General features: G+C 40.7%; 2 protein-coding genes across 4 annotated transcripts in view; both read right to left on the bottom strand.

The window, feature by feature from the left end:
• sipa1 (signal-induced proliferation-associated 1) overlaps positions 1-2,057 on the bottom strand; it is a 38,585-nt gene extending 36,528 nt beyond the window's left edge. The window contains exon 1 of the mRNA XM_079566020.1: positions 1,731-2,057. The gene's annotated coding sequence lies outside the window, so the exon portion shown is untranslated. The remainder of the gene's footprint in view (positions 1-1,730) is intronic.
• A 3,107-nt stretch (positions 2,058-5,164) lies between these two features.
• On the bottom strand, positions 5,165-12,695 carry LOC306970897 (histone acetyltransferase KAT5-like; the record flags this gene model as incomplete). Of its 3 annotated transcripts, none has more annotated exons than XM_079566973.1 (16): positions 5,169-6,499; positions 6,567-6,648; positions 6,734-6,893; positions 8,397-8,490; positions 8,563-8,703; positions 8,780-8,869; positions 8,945-9,193; positions 9,414-9,476; positions 9,695-9,772; positions 9,857-10,030; positions 10,472-10,540; positions 11,016-11,087; positions 11,277-11,416; positions 11,502-11,570; positions 12,520-12,586; positions 12,666-12,695. In XM_079566973.1, 16 exons carry the CDS (start codon positions 12,693-12,695, stop codon positions 6,365-6,367), a joined length of 1,713 nt encoding a protein of 570 aa, XP_079423099.1. In that variant the 3' UTR covers positions 5,169-6,364. The 3 variants fall into 3 exon arrangements, with proteins under 3 accessions (XP_079423100.1, XP_079423099.1, XP_079423098.1); XM_079566972.1 differs by having other exon boundaries at positions 5,170-6,499; positions 8,945-9,226; XM_079566974.1 differs by lacking the exon at positions 10,472-10,540 and having other exon boundaries at positions 5,165-6,499; positions 8,945-9,226.
• Between the last annotated feature and the right edge of the window lie 1,341 nt (positions 12,696-14,036).

Genomic DNA, 14,036 nt, shown 5'->3' with positions numbered 1-14,036 from the left:
ATCAATGTCATTAAAAAGTAAAATGCCTCTGATCACAGCGCTTCACACGTCACCGTGACATTTTATTCATTTCATTAACCAATGGGAACTAAGTATTACTAAGTGACTACTTTACACAGACCGTGGGCACTCAGTGTGAATTGCTAATTTGCCGGAGGTCTGACTTCGGGGAGCGCTGCTGCGATGAACAAGGACGTTTCAATTTTACGGCAATGGGCAAGTGCATGTAAGGCCAAAACCACCGCAAAGAGTTTAGCCAATTAAAACAATTTTCAAAACAGCCAAGATGCTCGCGCTGGGGAATGGCGATCGTTGTTAATATTCAGCTTGATTTGGTTAATGAATTCAAGATGCATGCTGCTAATGACAGAACGGGTTTGACTTGGCAGTGTTGTGAGAAATAGGCTGCATAATGTTAGCACCATTATGTCAGTGAGCGCTTCTGGAGAGGTGCGCGCCTGACAAGCCAATTCTTCATTTGCCATAAAAAGAGGACGGAGCGGGTGGAGGTGAAACTATAGGTGCGTTTTTTTTTCTCCCCCCCCCCACACAACACACCTGCCAGTGGACATGTCGAATCAAACCAGATGACATCACCCTATCTCTGTCAGTTTGCACAACGGCCACACATGCCCACATCCCCGTCGGCACAAAGAAAGAGCAGCTCATCGCCTCCTGGGAGAAAATATCCCAATGTCACCCGCACTGAAATCAATGAGTGTAGGAATTAAAGGGGCTTATGTAATGTTATTGTTGCTTGTCCGTGTTGCATCTGCAGTCAGACACCCGTCCTCTTCAGTGACCCATTATGTCATGTGGCTCTGATTTGAATCATCTGAGGTTCGCCGTTATGGTGGGATGGAGACAATTACATAGATGGGGGTAGGATGCGTTAATCCATAAATCCCACATGACGGGTGCCACCTTGAAAGCAAGACCCCAATAGTCTTTGAAACCATCACGTCTATGCAACGGGCAGCGCGTGCAATCATCTTTATCCGCTCAAATCCTCAGCCACCACCAGCACGTCAAAAAAAAAAAAAAAAGGCTTTATAGTCCGCTGACAATCCCGCTTTCCCTCCCCATGTCCCACACTCATCCCCCTTGTGTCTTTCGCTCACAGCCTCCCCCTGCTTCCATCCTAGCATCTCCCCAAGCAGCTGTCCACGCCTGCTACCACCTTGTCCCGCTCCGCTCGCTGCCTGTCTCCCAGTCATGCGGTTTTGCTCGAGCATGTCATAACGCGGTTTAACGCCGCCCGCTATCGGGACGCGCCACAATGGAAGAGGAGACAGCAAAAGATGTGGGGGGTGAGAGTCGGTAGGGGGGGTAGGGGGTGCAGGGAAGGAGGTGGTGGTGGTGGTGGTGGTGGAGGGGTGGGATATGAAATGCGACAAAGGTTGGGGGGGGAAAAGGCAGGATGCTCTGAGATCCGAGCACCAAAAGCTCCAATGTGGCACCAGGACATCCCGCTAACAGATATCTGAATACGCTACATGCTACACAATGGGCATTACGGGCAGGGTGAGGACAAGGCTGGGGCATTATTTGATCGCTCATACATTGTGTCTGTGTATGGGGGGCAAATGCAGAGGTATGCGCTCGCCGGCCTGTCCATCTGAATTCATTAGCATCAGAAAAAAAAGGAGGGCAAGAGGACAAGGGGGGAATGTTTTCCACTGCGTTTCTTCGCCACAGCACAAAGCATAAGGAAAGAAGAACAGACTCACCTCCACATTTCAGCTCCGGTCGACCCCGCCGCGCTCCATCCTGTTCCTCATTGTCAATGCCCTCCCCTGCTCTCCCCATGACAGCATTTTTCTGTCTATCTATCTCCGGCCGCGAGTTTGTCTTCAGTTCCTCCCGGGCCGCGTTTCCCCTCCTAAAATAATAATAAGAGTGGCACAAAAAAAGGGGGAAGTCGGGGGCACACGCTTTCGCAGATCCGGTGCCGGTGCCGCTCCGCGTTAAAGTCTGTTGTTGAGTCAAGAGGCAGGTTGATGTGCGCTGTGCTTCCTCCCCTCTTGCGCTGATTCAATTCCATTCACATCGCACCAAAGCCGGCCCCCCTTCTCTCTCCTCCTTCTCTCTCTCGCTCTCTCTCTCTCTCCAGCCCCTCCTCATGTGCTTGTTCAGCCATGGACAGCAGCAAGTCAAGGCGACATCGCTGTGGTGGAAATAATAAAAAAAAAAGCTTTAGACTGAAACATTTTTGCTGATTACGCAAACAAGACAAAGTATTGTGAATTGTGTCTTATCCTCATAAAGCAAAGATTCATGCCAGTGGTTTGCAATGGGATTTTGAGCACCAGAAAGAAATGAAATCCCATGTAACTAATTCACTGACTTTATATAATAACACAGCGATCTATCATTTGGCCTTCCCTCCTTTTCTTGCCTGCAGTAATTTGCTTGTTGTTTAACCTTTTCCGATGCAGCTCTCCATTTAAGACCATTTTATGTCCATAATCGGCCATTGTTTTATGTAAATTAATGCTAACCACAGCTGTTAACAACATTTATTCAATGAGTCATTCACATTGTGCCACAACTGACATTTCTGGAGCGAGGAGATAAAGCCTGAAGGGCAAAGGTGAAAATGTGTGGCGGGTGGAGACTCTGTTTATTTGCTGAGGCCATTTCTGTGTGCTCCTCAAACGTGCTGCGTGAGGTTCCCGCCCCACAACAAACAATGACACAGCCGCACCGGGGCCTGAACAACACAGCTGGGCTTTTCCTCCTCTTCGGGCCAGCGTCTTTAAAACAACATTTACCTGAGATCATCGTGATGTCCAGGACTTTTGGGGTGTTGAGCTCAGAAGCAGCGCTCAGTGTCCCACACCTCCCCCGGTGATGGTTGGATGAAGTCTCGCCCCGGCTGCACCATATGGCCCACTGTGTGTGTGTGTGCGCAGGTCATAGGCTCTGGTCAGGCTCAGAGCGGGGCAGGGCGGGGGCGGCAGAGGTGGAGACAAGAACCCCGCACTGCTAGTGGTGTGTGTCTACGGCAGATAAGAGGAAACAAAAAACAGTGACAGGGGTTGATAGTGGTTAAACAGATCTGACAATGGAAACCGGTTACAAATGTTTCAATTATCAGGGTCACTGCTCAAAAATAAACTAAGTCCCACATAAAATATCACCCTGTATGTTTAATAATAATTTAATAGACATTTTACACATGATTTGAGGTTGGCAAAAACACAACGAAAAGGTTTTAGCCGAACTCTACTTCAGAGATCTTCTTAGAGTAGAGTATAAAGTCCCAGAGCAAGTGGTAAAGGGCAAACAAATACTCATACTATACTCATTATTACAGTTCTGTGCCGAAATAAGTTCCATATCAGGGAAGCATTTATTTATAACAAAGACATAGGCCTTTTAAGATGGTGCTTAAAGGGACACTAACATTTTGGACTATAGGGATAGATCTTTGGAATGACTAAGATGAGGAACTTAAGGTCAACACCACATTTGAGCAATTCAAACATAAATGTAGAAAAGCAATATTAGACCAATATACTATTGTCAAACCATGACCCAAACTGTTGTTTGTTTGCATCTTGACAATGTGATTGTGTGGATATTATTGTAGTCATTATCAACTAAAGGAATTGCATCAATGAAAAGAAATGAAATGAATGTCAACAGCTATGTTTGTTAATGTATGAGGGGATAGACATTTATAAGTTATCTTCTGCCAACTCCCTTTGGGAACATCGTTGTTACTAATAAAAACCTTGCAGCCCAAATAAACCAAACTATACTGGACTAACTTGTGTCTCTATGATCAAATGTATCTAAAAATAAATAAAAACAAAAGTATATTATAAAATAACTACGTCTGTTCTGTGCACTCTTCAGCTACTTAAAGGCACACTGTGTAACATTTTGGACTATACTGTTTCCATCAATACAAAACATTCTCCCAATGACCAGTTCAACACAGAAAATGCTATTGCTGCAGTGGGTGATCAAAGAATGGATTTGGATGAGGACCTAACCCGTTTAAATCTAAAAATTTGCTGACTTTAGTCACATCTCCATGGAGACGAGCTGGAGACGCACCCACTCCCGGTAAAGTGTCATGTCTTAGGAGAGATGAGCTGCTCACAGCAAAAGCACATGTTTGTTTGTATATTTATGCTGTAATTTTCAATGAGGAAAACATCTGTCATAAAATAAATGCTTGTATTTCAATTTGATTTATTGGGTGAAATTCTTCACGGTGTAGCTTTAAGCTGTATAGACACTAAAGACATGGTTTCCCTCCAGGACCAGGACTTCCCTCTAAAAAGCGATTTTGAATCTTCCTTAATAATGGTCAAATAAAAAATATGTTATTGGCTTGTTAACTCACATTATAATACAAAAGGTATTTATTTCAAGGTAGTTCTGACAAGCAAAAGTACTTCTTTGGACAAGTAGGATATTGTGATGTAAAGGCTTTGAGGATGAGGTGCCAGGAGGAAGAACTGCCCACATGTGGTGAGGATGTGAGATTAGTGTGAAATTCCCATGTTCTCGTGGGGTATTTCCATGGGTTCAATCGGACACTGGGTAAAAACTAAAGCATGGGTTTGCAAAAGGATCAAACCCCGTGGACAACAGCCTGACTAAACGTTTTGCAAATAGTCTCAACAGAAACTGATCTCTTAGTCTTTGCAAAAAATCCTGCTTGAGTTGAGTTCAGAAAATGTTAGCAGCGAGCGGCCATTAACAACTCTAAAGAAAGATCATGTAATGTAATTTTATCCTGCTACTTGGCCCAGTCTTTTCGCAGTTATTATGAAACCAAATTTGCACGAGTTTGTTGGCTCAGATCTTACCTGCTGCTTGGATGGTTAATGTTTATTACAGACCCGTGTCCAATATTGAAAACCTGCATGAATAAAGCAGGCCTGACATCACTGACAGTGCAGCAAGTTTGGAAATGGAAAGACAGGAGAAAGATTCAGGGAAAATACTGCCACCTGGCGGTCAACATGGCGTCCTACAGCCAGCTCAGTTCATATGGGAATAACAGGTGATGTTTACACTAGTAATAATGAGCCTCTGAGTATGTAAATATTAAAACGTGTCTCCAAGACTTCAGAGAAAACTATAATAATATAAAGCTACTGTATGCGTGTTCACAATATGGATCCACCTCCTTAATTCGGGTCCAAAATGATGGACAACTGTATTAAGTATAAAAAAGATTATTCCATCAACATTTTAATTTTTTTTAAACAACTGTTCGTTAATTTTTATATCAAAGTCAAAGCATAGTCTCCACTGTGTTCCACTTAAAGTACTAAATTCAACTTCTTTTGAGACATGTAAACATAAAACACAAAGAAATATCGCCTCCTTCGGCTGACAATATTGTGCGAGTTCTGGATCAGAGTAAAAAAAACTGTACACATAATTTACATTCCTCTAACAGTTCGACATGGCCTTTCTTCTTTTTTTACAATCAAGTTTTCATATGTAAAATGTACAAAAACATAAAAAGATATGTTGATTTGTCTCGTAGCACACAGTCACAGAAGATCTGAACTAAAGGTAATAACAAATCCAAGAACAGGTTCAAGTGAAAAAGAAACAACACAAGGAAAGTCTGTGAAATCTGCTCGTCTTCAGGCTGGTAACTTACACAACTTTGAAGCTATTATTTGACTTATCTGTGAGGGGAGACACGAATCCAGGCACTACAGAATAAAGTTCATATTCAACAACAATTTGACCATCACATGTTCAGATTATTCCTACACAAATACAACTTACAGTCCAAACACACAGCCTTTTAGCCACATTACCTACAAATTCTTCACTAGAACTAGGGCTTTGTTTTCACCTAATAGTGTCGACTTGTTTAGTGTGCCACTTCATATATTACCATTACTATGAATAAAAATGTATTCACACACAGCCACGGCTAAATTTGGAGTGCTATATATTAGCATTTATTTTATGAAAACATGGAGAAATATAAAAAAAAAAAAGGTGAAATGTCCACTTGTCAGTTTTTAACTTTTCTCTCCAGAACTGACATATCAAATAAACATATCTATTTTGTTATTATATATTACGGGGTATTCGTATCATCCCATTAAAAGTTGTCCTTTCACATGATCTTCACACAGCATGGACCACATAGAAAGACAGTCTATGTTGCACAGTAGTTGCAGCTCTTCCTCCACTTTATCACTAACCAGTGTGTACTTTATCCCAAGGTTCGTAAAGATACTGTTCATAATAAAAAAGAAAAAAAAGAAAACATCTTGCGGCAGGGGGTGTGGCAGAGTTCTTGAAATGGTTACGGTCCATGGTGCGGGTCTACTCATGGGTTTTCAGTCCCCACGGGTAGAGGTGGTTCAGTCTACCACTTGCCCCTCTTGCTCCAGTCTTTAGGCGTGAAGTGAAGGCATTTGGGGTCTATGCGCAGATGTCTCTTCTGCATGGCTTTTTCGTGTCCGTCCACGATCTCCTCTGAAAGTGTCAAAATGTACTGACCCTAGAGCAAACACAAGCATGAGTTTGAAACCACATCAGCTTCACGGCACCAGTTTTCCTCATCTTACCTTATAATAGTTGATCAAATTGAGGTACTGTAGTGTTGAAATGACGTCTTCTTTCTTAACACTCGTGATCTCACTAATTTCACTGAAAGAAATAATACGTTTAGTCACGATGTTTCTCTTTTGGGAACACAGTAAAACAAACAAAAAAAGTATGAAATTCCACACACTTGATGGTTATTTGAGGCCGTTCCCCGTTGTCCGGTTTGAGGTCCATAAGTATTTCTAATATAGTTTGAGACCAGTAGGAGCGATAAGACAGAAGACCCAGATCGGACAGTGGTTTTTCAGGAGTGCCAGTTTTCCCTTCTACTTTGGAGAGTTCATAACCTGAAAAACACAAATAGTTCAGCCTGCATGTACTTAAACATCTACAGCATGAGTCAGATGCAAACGGCTTTGAATTACATCACAATGGCCACGCGAGAACATACACAACCAGCCCAGTTGCCCCAAATGTCCAACTAATTTAGGAGTAGTGCTATAAACATGATATTACTATATTACATAAGTCTTTCATCTGACTGATTTTTACTACTTTACTTTTTGCCAACACAGCTTGAAACATAAATGCAAGTTCTACTCACAATTTCATTATAGTGTTAAGGTCCCGATTTAGTATTTTTACGTTATGACACAATTTGATGAAAAAACAACTTACATTTTTGTGTAAATTTAAAGGAACAGGCCACCGTTTTTCCATACTGAGATATGTTCCTACCTGAGCTTAGACGAGTTCACTTGTACCTGTCTGGTCTTTACGTGTGCGCTCTGTCACGCAAAAAGACCTAAGTTGTTGTTAGCGTTTAGCCTCTCCTCTATGGACTCAAACGGCCTGAAGTTAGAAGCGACCAAGCTCTTCCACATTTCCCTTATTTAAATCCGGTTACGTGAGTAGTTACACAATCCAAGTATAGTTACACAAGATTAAACACATCAGTTTTCTAAGCGGATATAAAGGGGTACTATATTGTAACGCGTAACAACACCTGAGGAGCACTTTGACATCCGCGCTGTAAAGTGAAGATATTACTGCACGGACGTCAAAGTGCTCCTATGGTATTATTACACCTAACAATATAGTACCCCTTTATATCCGCTTAGAAAACCGACGTGTTTAATTTTGTGTGATTGTACTTGGATTGTGTAACTACTAAGGTAACCGTATTTAAATAGGGGAAACGTGGAAGAGCTTGGTCTCTTCTAACTTCAGGCTAAATTATCAACATCTTTGGTCTTTTTGCGTGACTGAGCGCACGCACAAAGACCAGACAGGTACGCATTAGGGCTGAAAGATATATATCGTTATTGTATTGCGTCTTTGAGTGTCCAGAAAAGCGCTATATAAAACCGATGCATTATTAATATCATTATTGCTATCGAGATTTGAACATTCAAGATCTCAATATCGCAAAAGAAAAATATATCGTTATCGTATTGATATCGAGATACGAACATTCAAAATATTAAAATCGAACAACAATATAAACTATATAGATTTTCATCAATAAAACTGCATTAGGATTTTATTTTTCTGAAAAATGCTTAGTTTTCACCTAACCCATAGTTATATTGCATCGTATCGATATCGAGATATCTGGCATGAATATCGAAATTTTGTCCATATTGTTCAGCCCTAGTACGCATCGACTCGTCTAAGCTCAGGTAAGAACATCTCTGTAAGGACAAACGGTGGCCTGTTCCTTTAAATGGAACTTTTTGCGTTTGAATGATTTAGTAAAATATTAAACACGGGCTAATTTTTCCCAGAACAAGGAGCCTTACTAAGGTATAGACACACAGCATATTTAACACTGAGACATGTTCACTCACTAAACTCGATGAGCAGTTTGCCGTAGCCTCTGCGCTGGTATGGAGGTAAAGTAAGGATGCAGGCGACATTATAGTCTTCAGTGGACTCCTTTTCCTGTGTGTGCCATGGTTTACATTAGTAACACAAACACAGTGCAATTGTACGGACGTGCTTTAAAACTAGTACCTTCGAGAAGTAGCCCACTATATGGAAGCCTTTGGAGTCATATTCAGTCATTACATAAAACAGGAAAGGGTCGGTGTCGTAGTACAAGGTCTTGTGGTCAAGGAAACACTTTGCGATTAAACACAAATTCTGGGAATAAGTCTAAAAGAGGGAATATTTTGTTAAAGAAAAATCCATGAAGGGTTCGTCACATCAATGAAAATGTAAAATCACTGACTTTGTTTTTTCTGCCGTCAATCTCAAAAAAGGAGATTGTGCCTTTGCGGTAGATTTCATTGCCCGGGGGATGCCGCAGGTTACATTTTGTCTGCAGAGGATACAAGTTTGGATGAGTGAGGCACAACAGTTTGTGCTCGTAAATAAAGAAGAGGAAAGTTCTTACTAAATGTCTTTGGAGACACTTGAGACTCTTGACGTATTTGAGGCAGAATTCACAGAGGTAGAGGATGGGCAGCGACGTCAGCTCCTGAGGATACGGTGAGAAGTACCAGGGCTTTAGTCTGTGGCGGCCGAGCTCGATGCACTCGATGTTTTTCATTCGCGTGACAATGTCGTCATGGCTACGGTCTGATACCAAACTGCCCGTCATGCGGGGTGCAGTAGGGATCCCATCAGAGCTGTCCTGGGAATCCTGGTTGAGAATAACTCCCACATTAGATAATATCTGTGTAGCATAAAACGTTTTGTGTTTTCAAATTGAACACATTTCAGCATGATATAAACACAATCAAATATAAAAGGGGTTAAGGTAAAACTTGGGTCAGAGGAAAGGAGTGCCTCTGTTTTATAGGACCCACAATACATAGTCAATCAACACAAATCAACGGGCAATAATAGGAAATTAAACAGACCTCTGGTGGTGGTAGAAAGACACTGGCACTTTGAGGCTTGTTATACTGCAAAACCTTTATCATCTAGCAGAAAGAGACAAAAACATGGCCTTTGGAAACTAAAGAGGAGAATACGAATCGCTTACATCAATTGAATCATCTGTTTTTTGGGGGGATTCAGAAAGGAAGTATTTTGTTTTTAGACTTTGCGTGGGTCAAGGTTTTTCAAAACAGATCACTCATTGGGTTACACAGCATCAATGAAGTAATGTGAATGTGATAAGTGAATTTGATCAAAGTACCTCATCGGTGCCTCCACAATTGGCTTTCCTCTTCCGTCCGGGCTGAGCGGGAATCAACCGTCTCGCTGCCGTGCCGTTCTGTCCACAAAGTCAGGGGTTTCTTTACAAAACGGCGTTATCCTCCAAAGCGCTGAAATGTGTGTAGTTGCGTTGAATTGTTACCGTAGTGAGAGACGTGAGCTGCTCATGGTCTTCGCGGGACTTGAATGTGGTGCTCTCTCGTGCGGCGGGAAACACAGCTGCCTGAGAGGCTTCAGCTGAACTTGGCAGAGAGGGCACAGGGGGGGCGGGCGGCACCTGAGGAGCCAGGGGGGCAGGGGCCTCCACTTTCCTCTTCTGCAGAACACATACAAGGTTAAAAATGACTCAGAAATGGGATCCAGGGCCAAGTCTGAATGCTACAAAACACCTTTTCCAGGGCGATTATGGAAAGGCAGCATAACTTTTAAAAATCGAGGCACCACAATCACTGGCTGCACACGATTATTTAAAACTGTGTTTGATTTAAAGCCACAGCAAACCAATTATCACTTTTTTTCTATTTATGCATTTTCATTACAGACAAAATCTAACCTTATTTAAACCTGGTGTTAACTCGAGGCAAAGGCAAGTTTAAACCTCCAATAAAACAGATAAAAATATAGTGTGTACAGATCTGACTTCTGTGCCGTCAACTTTTAAATCTACTGAACAATTACAATATTTTCACTGCAGCCTTAATCGTCGCCCTAATGTTAACACCAGCAGTAAATAAAGCCTGGTAAAGTCGAGTTGTACCGGTGCGGGGAGAGTTTTGCCTCTGGAAGGAGCTGTGGCAGTTTGTACGTTGAGATCTAGACTCTTCCTCTGAATTGAACAGAAAGGAAGAGAGGGAGAAGGGGTTAACTGACATTCACGTTAACCCAGATGTCGACTGGACACACATTTTTGGCAGCAGATTTCCACTCAAATGTAAAATGATCAACAAATGACGGTATTGATTTTAAACTCAAGTGTATATTATTTTTTTTAGAAATGTTATAGAATTCCCCACAGTAGAAAGGTGCCAACACACTGTGAGCAATCCCATAACCACTGCAACAGGGAGTAACAAACACACAAACAGTCACAACAATGAATGTAATACAATGTTATATAGTTGACAGTGATCTGCTTTAATTTAATTGCTTTATGGTTTGGAGTATTACATTATTCTGTCTGCATCTAAACAAAAACTAGGTGAGGTTCTTTAAGTTTCTTTGGGACGGTAGACAATGCTTCCTTTTCTTCTTCAGTACAGTGTTGTGCTAATAATAAACCTGCAGTAATGAATAAGCCATACCAAAGTCTCTCTTGGAACCTCCTTCACAGAATGGACAACCCCTTTAAACGGCTGGATGCTTTCATTGGATTTCTATAACAACAATCAGAACATGAGTCAAACTCCATGCAAAAAACTGTTGGTGTAAATGGATCAAGGCATAATCAAATGAATCAGAGAGAGAGATAGAGACAAAGCAACAGAAGCTACAGTGTAAATTGTGATTACAGCTGTAGTCTTTTTGGCCTCTGAAGAAAAGGTCATGTAAATTATGAGTCTCACCACCACTTCTCTTTCCGGAGAACTTGGCCGCGAGCCTGGAAGACCATTCTTGGTTGGCGTTTTAGCTTCTTTTTTGGGACACTGAAGCTTTTTCAGATCTAGCCGATCCAAGGTGACCCACTCGTCCAGTCGCTTATTAACTGTAAGAGGAACAAAGGTAAATGAATATGAAGCACTGAGTAAACTATTCCCTTTACTATCAACCGGCAATAGAAATGTACTTACAGTCGATATAATGGACATAGTAGAGCTTTCTAGTTGAGACTTCCTTCACACTCAAGATTTCAGCCAATGCTAAAAGAGAAGCCCCTTACACTTAGTTATTCAGCAAAACAAAGTCTAAATATATAAATATCAGGTGCATTATGCAACTTTTGATGCTAAATGAATATAATATATAAAGTGAATATGCTTATTTGACCTTTCAGTGACCCAGTGGCTGTATGGATGGTTTGCTTGGCGTCTTTGCTTTCTATCCCGGTGGCCTCTTTAGCGCTCCAGGAACATTTCAGGTTTTATAGAGTATCTGGTAGGTTTTTCGGGATGAATGTGCGTAGCCATGGAGACAGTACCATCAGCAGTGAAAATCCACCAGAAATCCTAAAAACTATTGATCCTGGAGCGTCCTGGAGGCCACCAGGATGGAAAGCAACGTGCCCTCATGTTAACACTACCCAGTCGCTGGGTCAGAAAAGGGTCAAATACTTACTATTCTTAACATGTTTTGCTTAAAAAGTTTCCTAATGCATCTTTAATCAAATTATGCAAAGCAAGGTGACAATGCCGTTATCAATGGTAAACTATTCCATTTTGCTTGTTTCATTTCACTGACAGGGTAAATACATGTTTTTATTTACTAATAAAGCTGCATCAATTAAGCTTACATGTAAGTGCATATCAGATGTCTGTTTTGCGGTGTGTAATTTGATTTCAAATGGACACAACACGGTGACAACTCCAGTTTTGTGTTCGTAAGTCCATTGAATATCAAAATACTATTATAACTTACAACATGATAACCAATGAAATACTAAGATAAAACCGGTTTTGTCAGGGAGGGGTTCTTGTTACACGTTCACAATGTTCCTATAAAATCTCAGCCGGTGTAGATAGATGCATAACGTGAATATTCTCGCTGTATGCTTTATGTTTACAGTGGAGGCCGTGCTGCCTCTTGACAACAGCTGAGGATCGCATCTTAGCATTAGCAGCTAGGCTAGCACCAAAACCGGACAATTCTTACGCCATTCGTCTTCATGCTCTTGGTTTTTGCGCAAAACGGGAAGTCGACAGCCCTCGACGACGTCAACCTGTTAAAAATGATGTACCAATTTTAGTTCAACGTGACTTTATTGTTATTATTCACATTAGCCTCTTTCGGAAACCTACCGATGTTGCGTTGTCCGCCATTTTCGTCATCTGTTAAAGCAGGAGCGGGGTGTTGTGGGAAAATGCCGGTCTGTGCCAAAGAGTAAAATAAAGAGCGAGATAGTTATGTTCTTATTTATTTATATGATGTTCTTCTACGGTACGAATAACTTAATCCACACATTTATGTTTCTATGTATCTTCTTACGTATCTAACGTGTCACTTTTGTATTTCTGATCAAAAAAGTTATTGTATGTTGAGTGTTTATTACTAAGGAAAATACAACTACAATGTTAATGATTTTATTATAATAAATGGAACAGAGTTTGGTACAGAGAAGTTGCAGTGAGTTTTAAGTAAATGACAAATTTATCATTCACATGTAAAATAGCTGATCTCTAATTAATCTTCTTCAAGACAGCCCACACATCTTTAAAAGTAGATACAAATCAGTGTTGTGGTTTATTTAACTGAAGAAGTAATATTAAAACACACAAACTGTAATAATAGCCTACGGATAATACAGCACTCTCCAGTGCCTTGGAAAATAAAATAAAACCTCTGCTAGAGACTGCAGTGTCAATGTACCTTAATTTATATGAAGATTTTTCATATATATTTGTCATTGCTTTCCTTTAAAATGACTTTTCAATCTGTCACCCCGCAGCATTTCCTTTGGCTAAATGAAGTAAAAATACTAACCGAACCAAAATATTTGTGTTTTGTTCTTTGGTAGACCAACAAATTATATTTTCAGCTGGTTAATGACTTTTGCTTTGCTGATTATCCCTGTTTTTTCCTGCACACAAGCCATTCAATATGTCTGAGATAAGGAGCTCAATTTCATGCTACACATAAATGCTAAAATATTTTAGGACAGGTAATAGGACTAAAAGTGTTGTTTTTCCTCTTTAGCCCTTTAAAAATACATACACACCTTTGTTCTCTTGGGGTGAATAAAACAAGATGCACGCTTTTCAAATTCAAGTGGGCTTTTAAAAATGTAATGGAATAATTGCAGCATCATATTGTTCTTGATCAAATGGTTATTGCACATCTTTAAACATGAGAGGCAAAATAATCACAAAACAAATAGATGAGCAAATGCCAACAGTGCAAGTAAATAATGAAAATTGTAGAATATTGCTATCAATGAGAACAAAAACTTTGTTCATCAACCTTAGCATCATCAGGAAACCAAGCACGGCCTACATACATTTGGCTGACTTCAGTTCATTGCTTTTTCATTTATCTGATCTCACATATCACTTTTTTCGCCTCATCACTGCTACTATGTATTTTAAACCAAAAATGGAGGATTTGTAGGACCCCTAACCGCCAGAATACACACATTTGAATGATTAAACAAAACAATTTCGCTATAATTTGAA

Source organism: Gobius niger, assembly GCF_951799975.1.
Source record: "Gobius niger genome assembly, chromosome: 11".
Lineage (NCBI taxonomy): Eukaryota > Metazoa > Chordata > Actinopteri > Gobiiformes > Gobiidae > Gobius > Gobius niger.
Note: the sequence above shows the minus strand (reverse complement) of the source record. Positions and strands in the feature narration are given on the sequence as shown.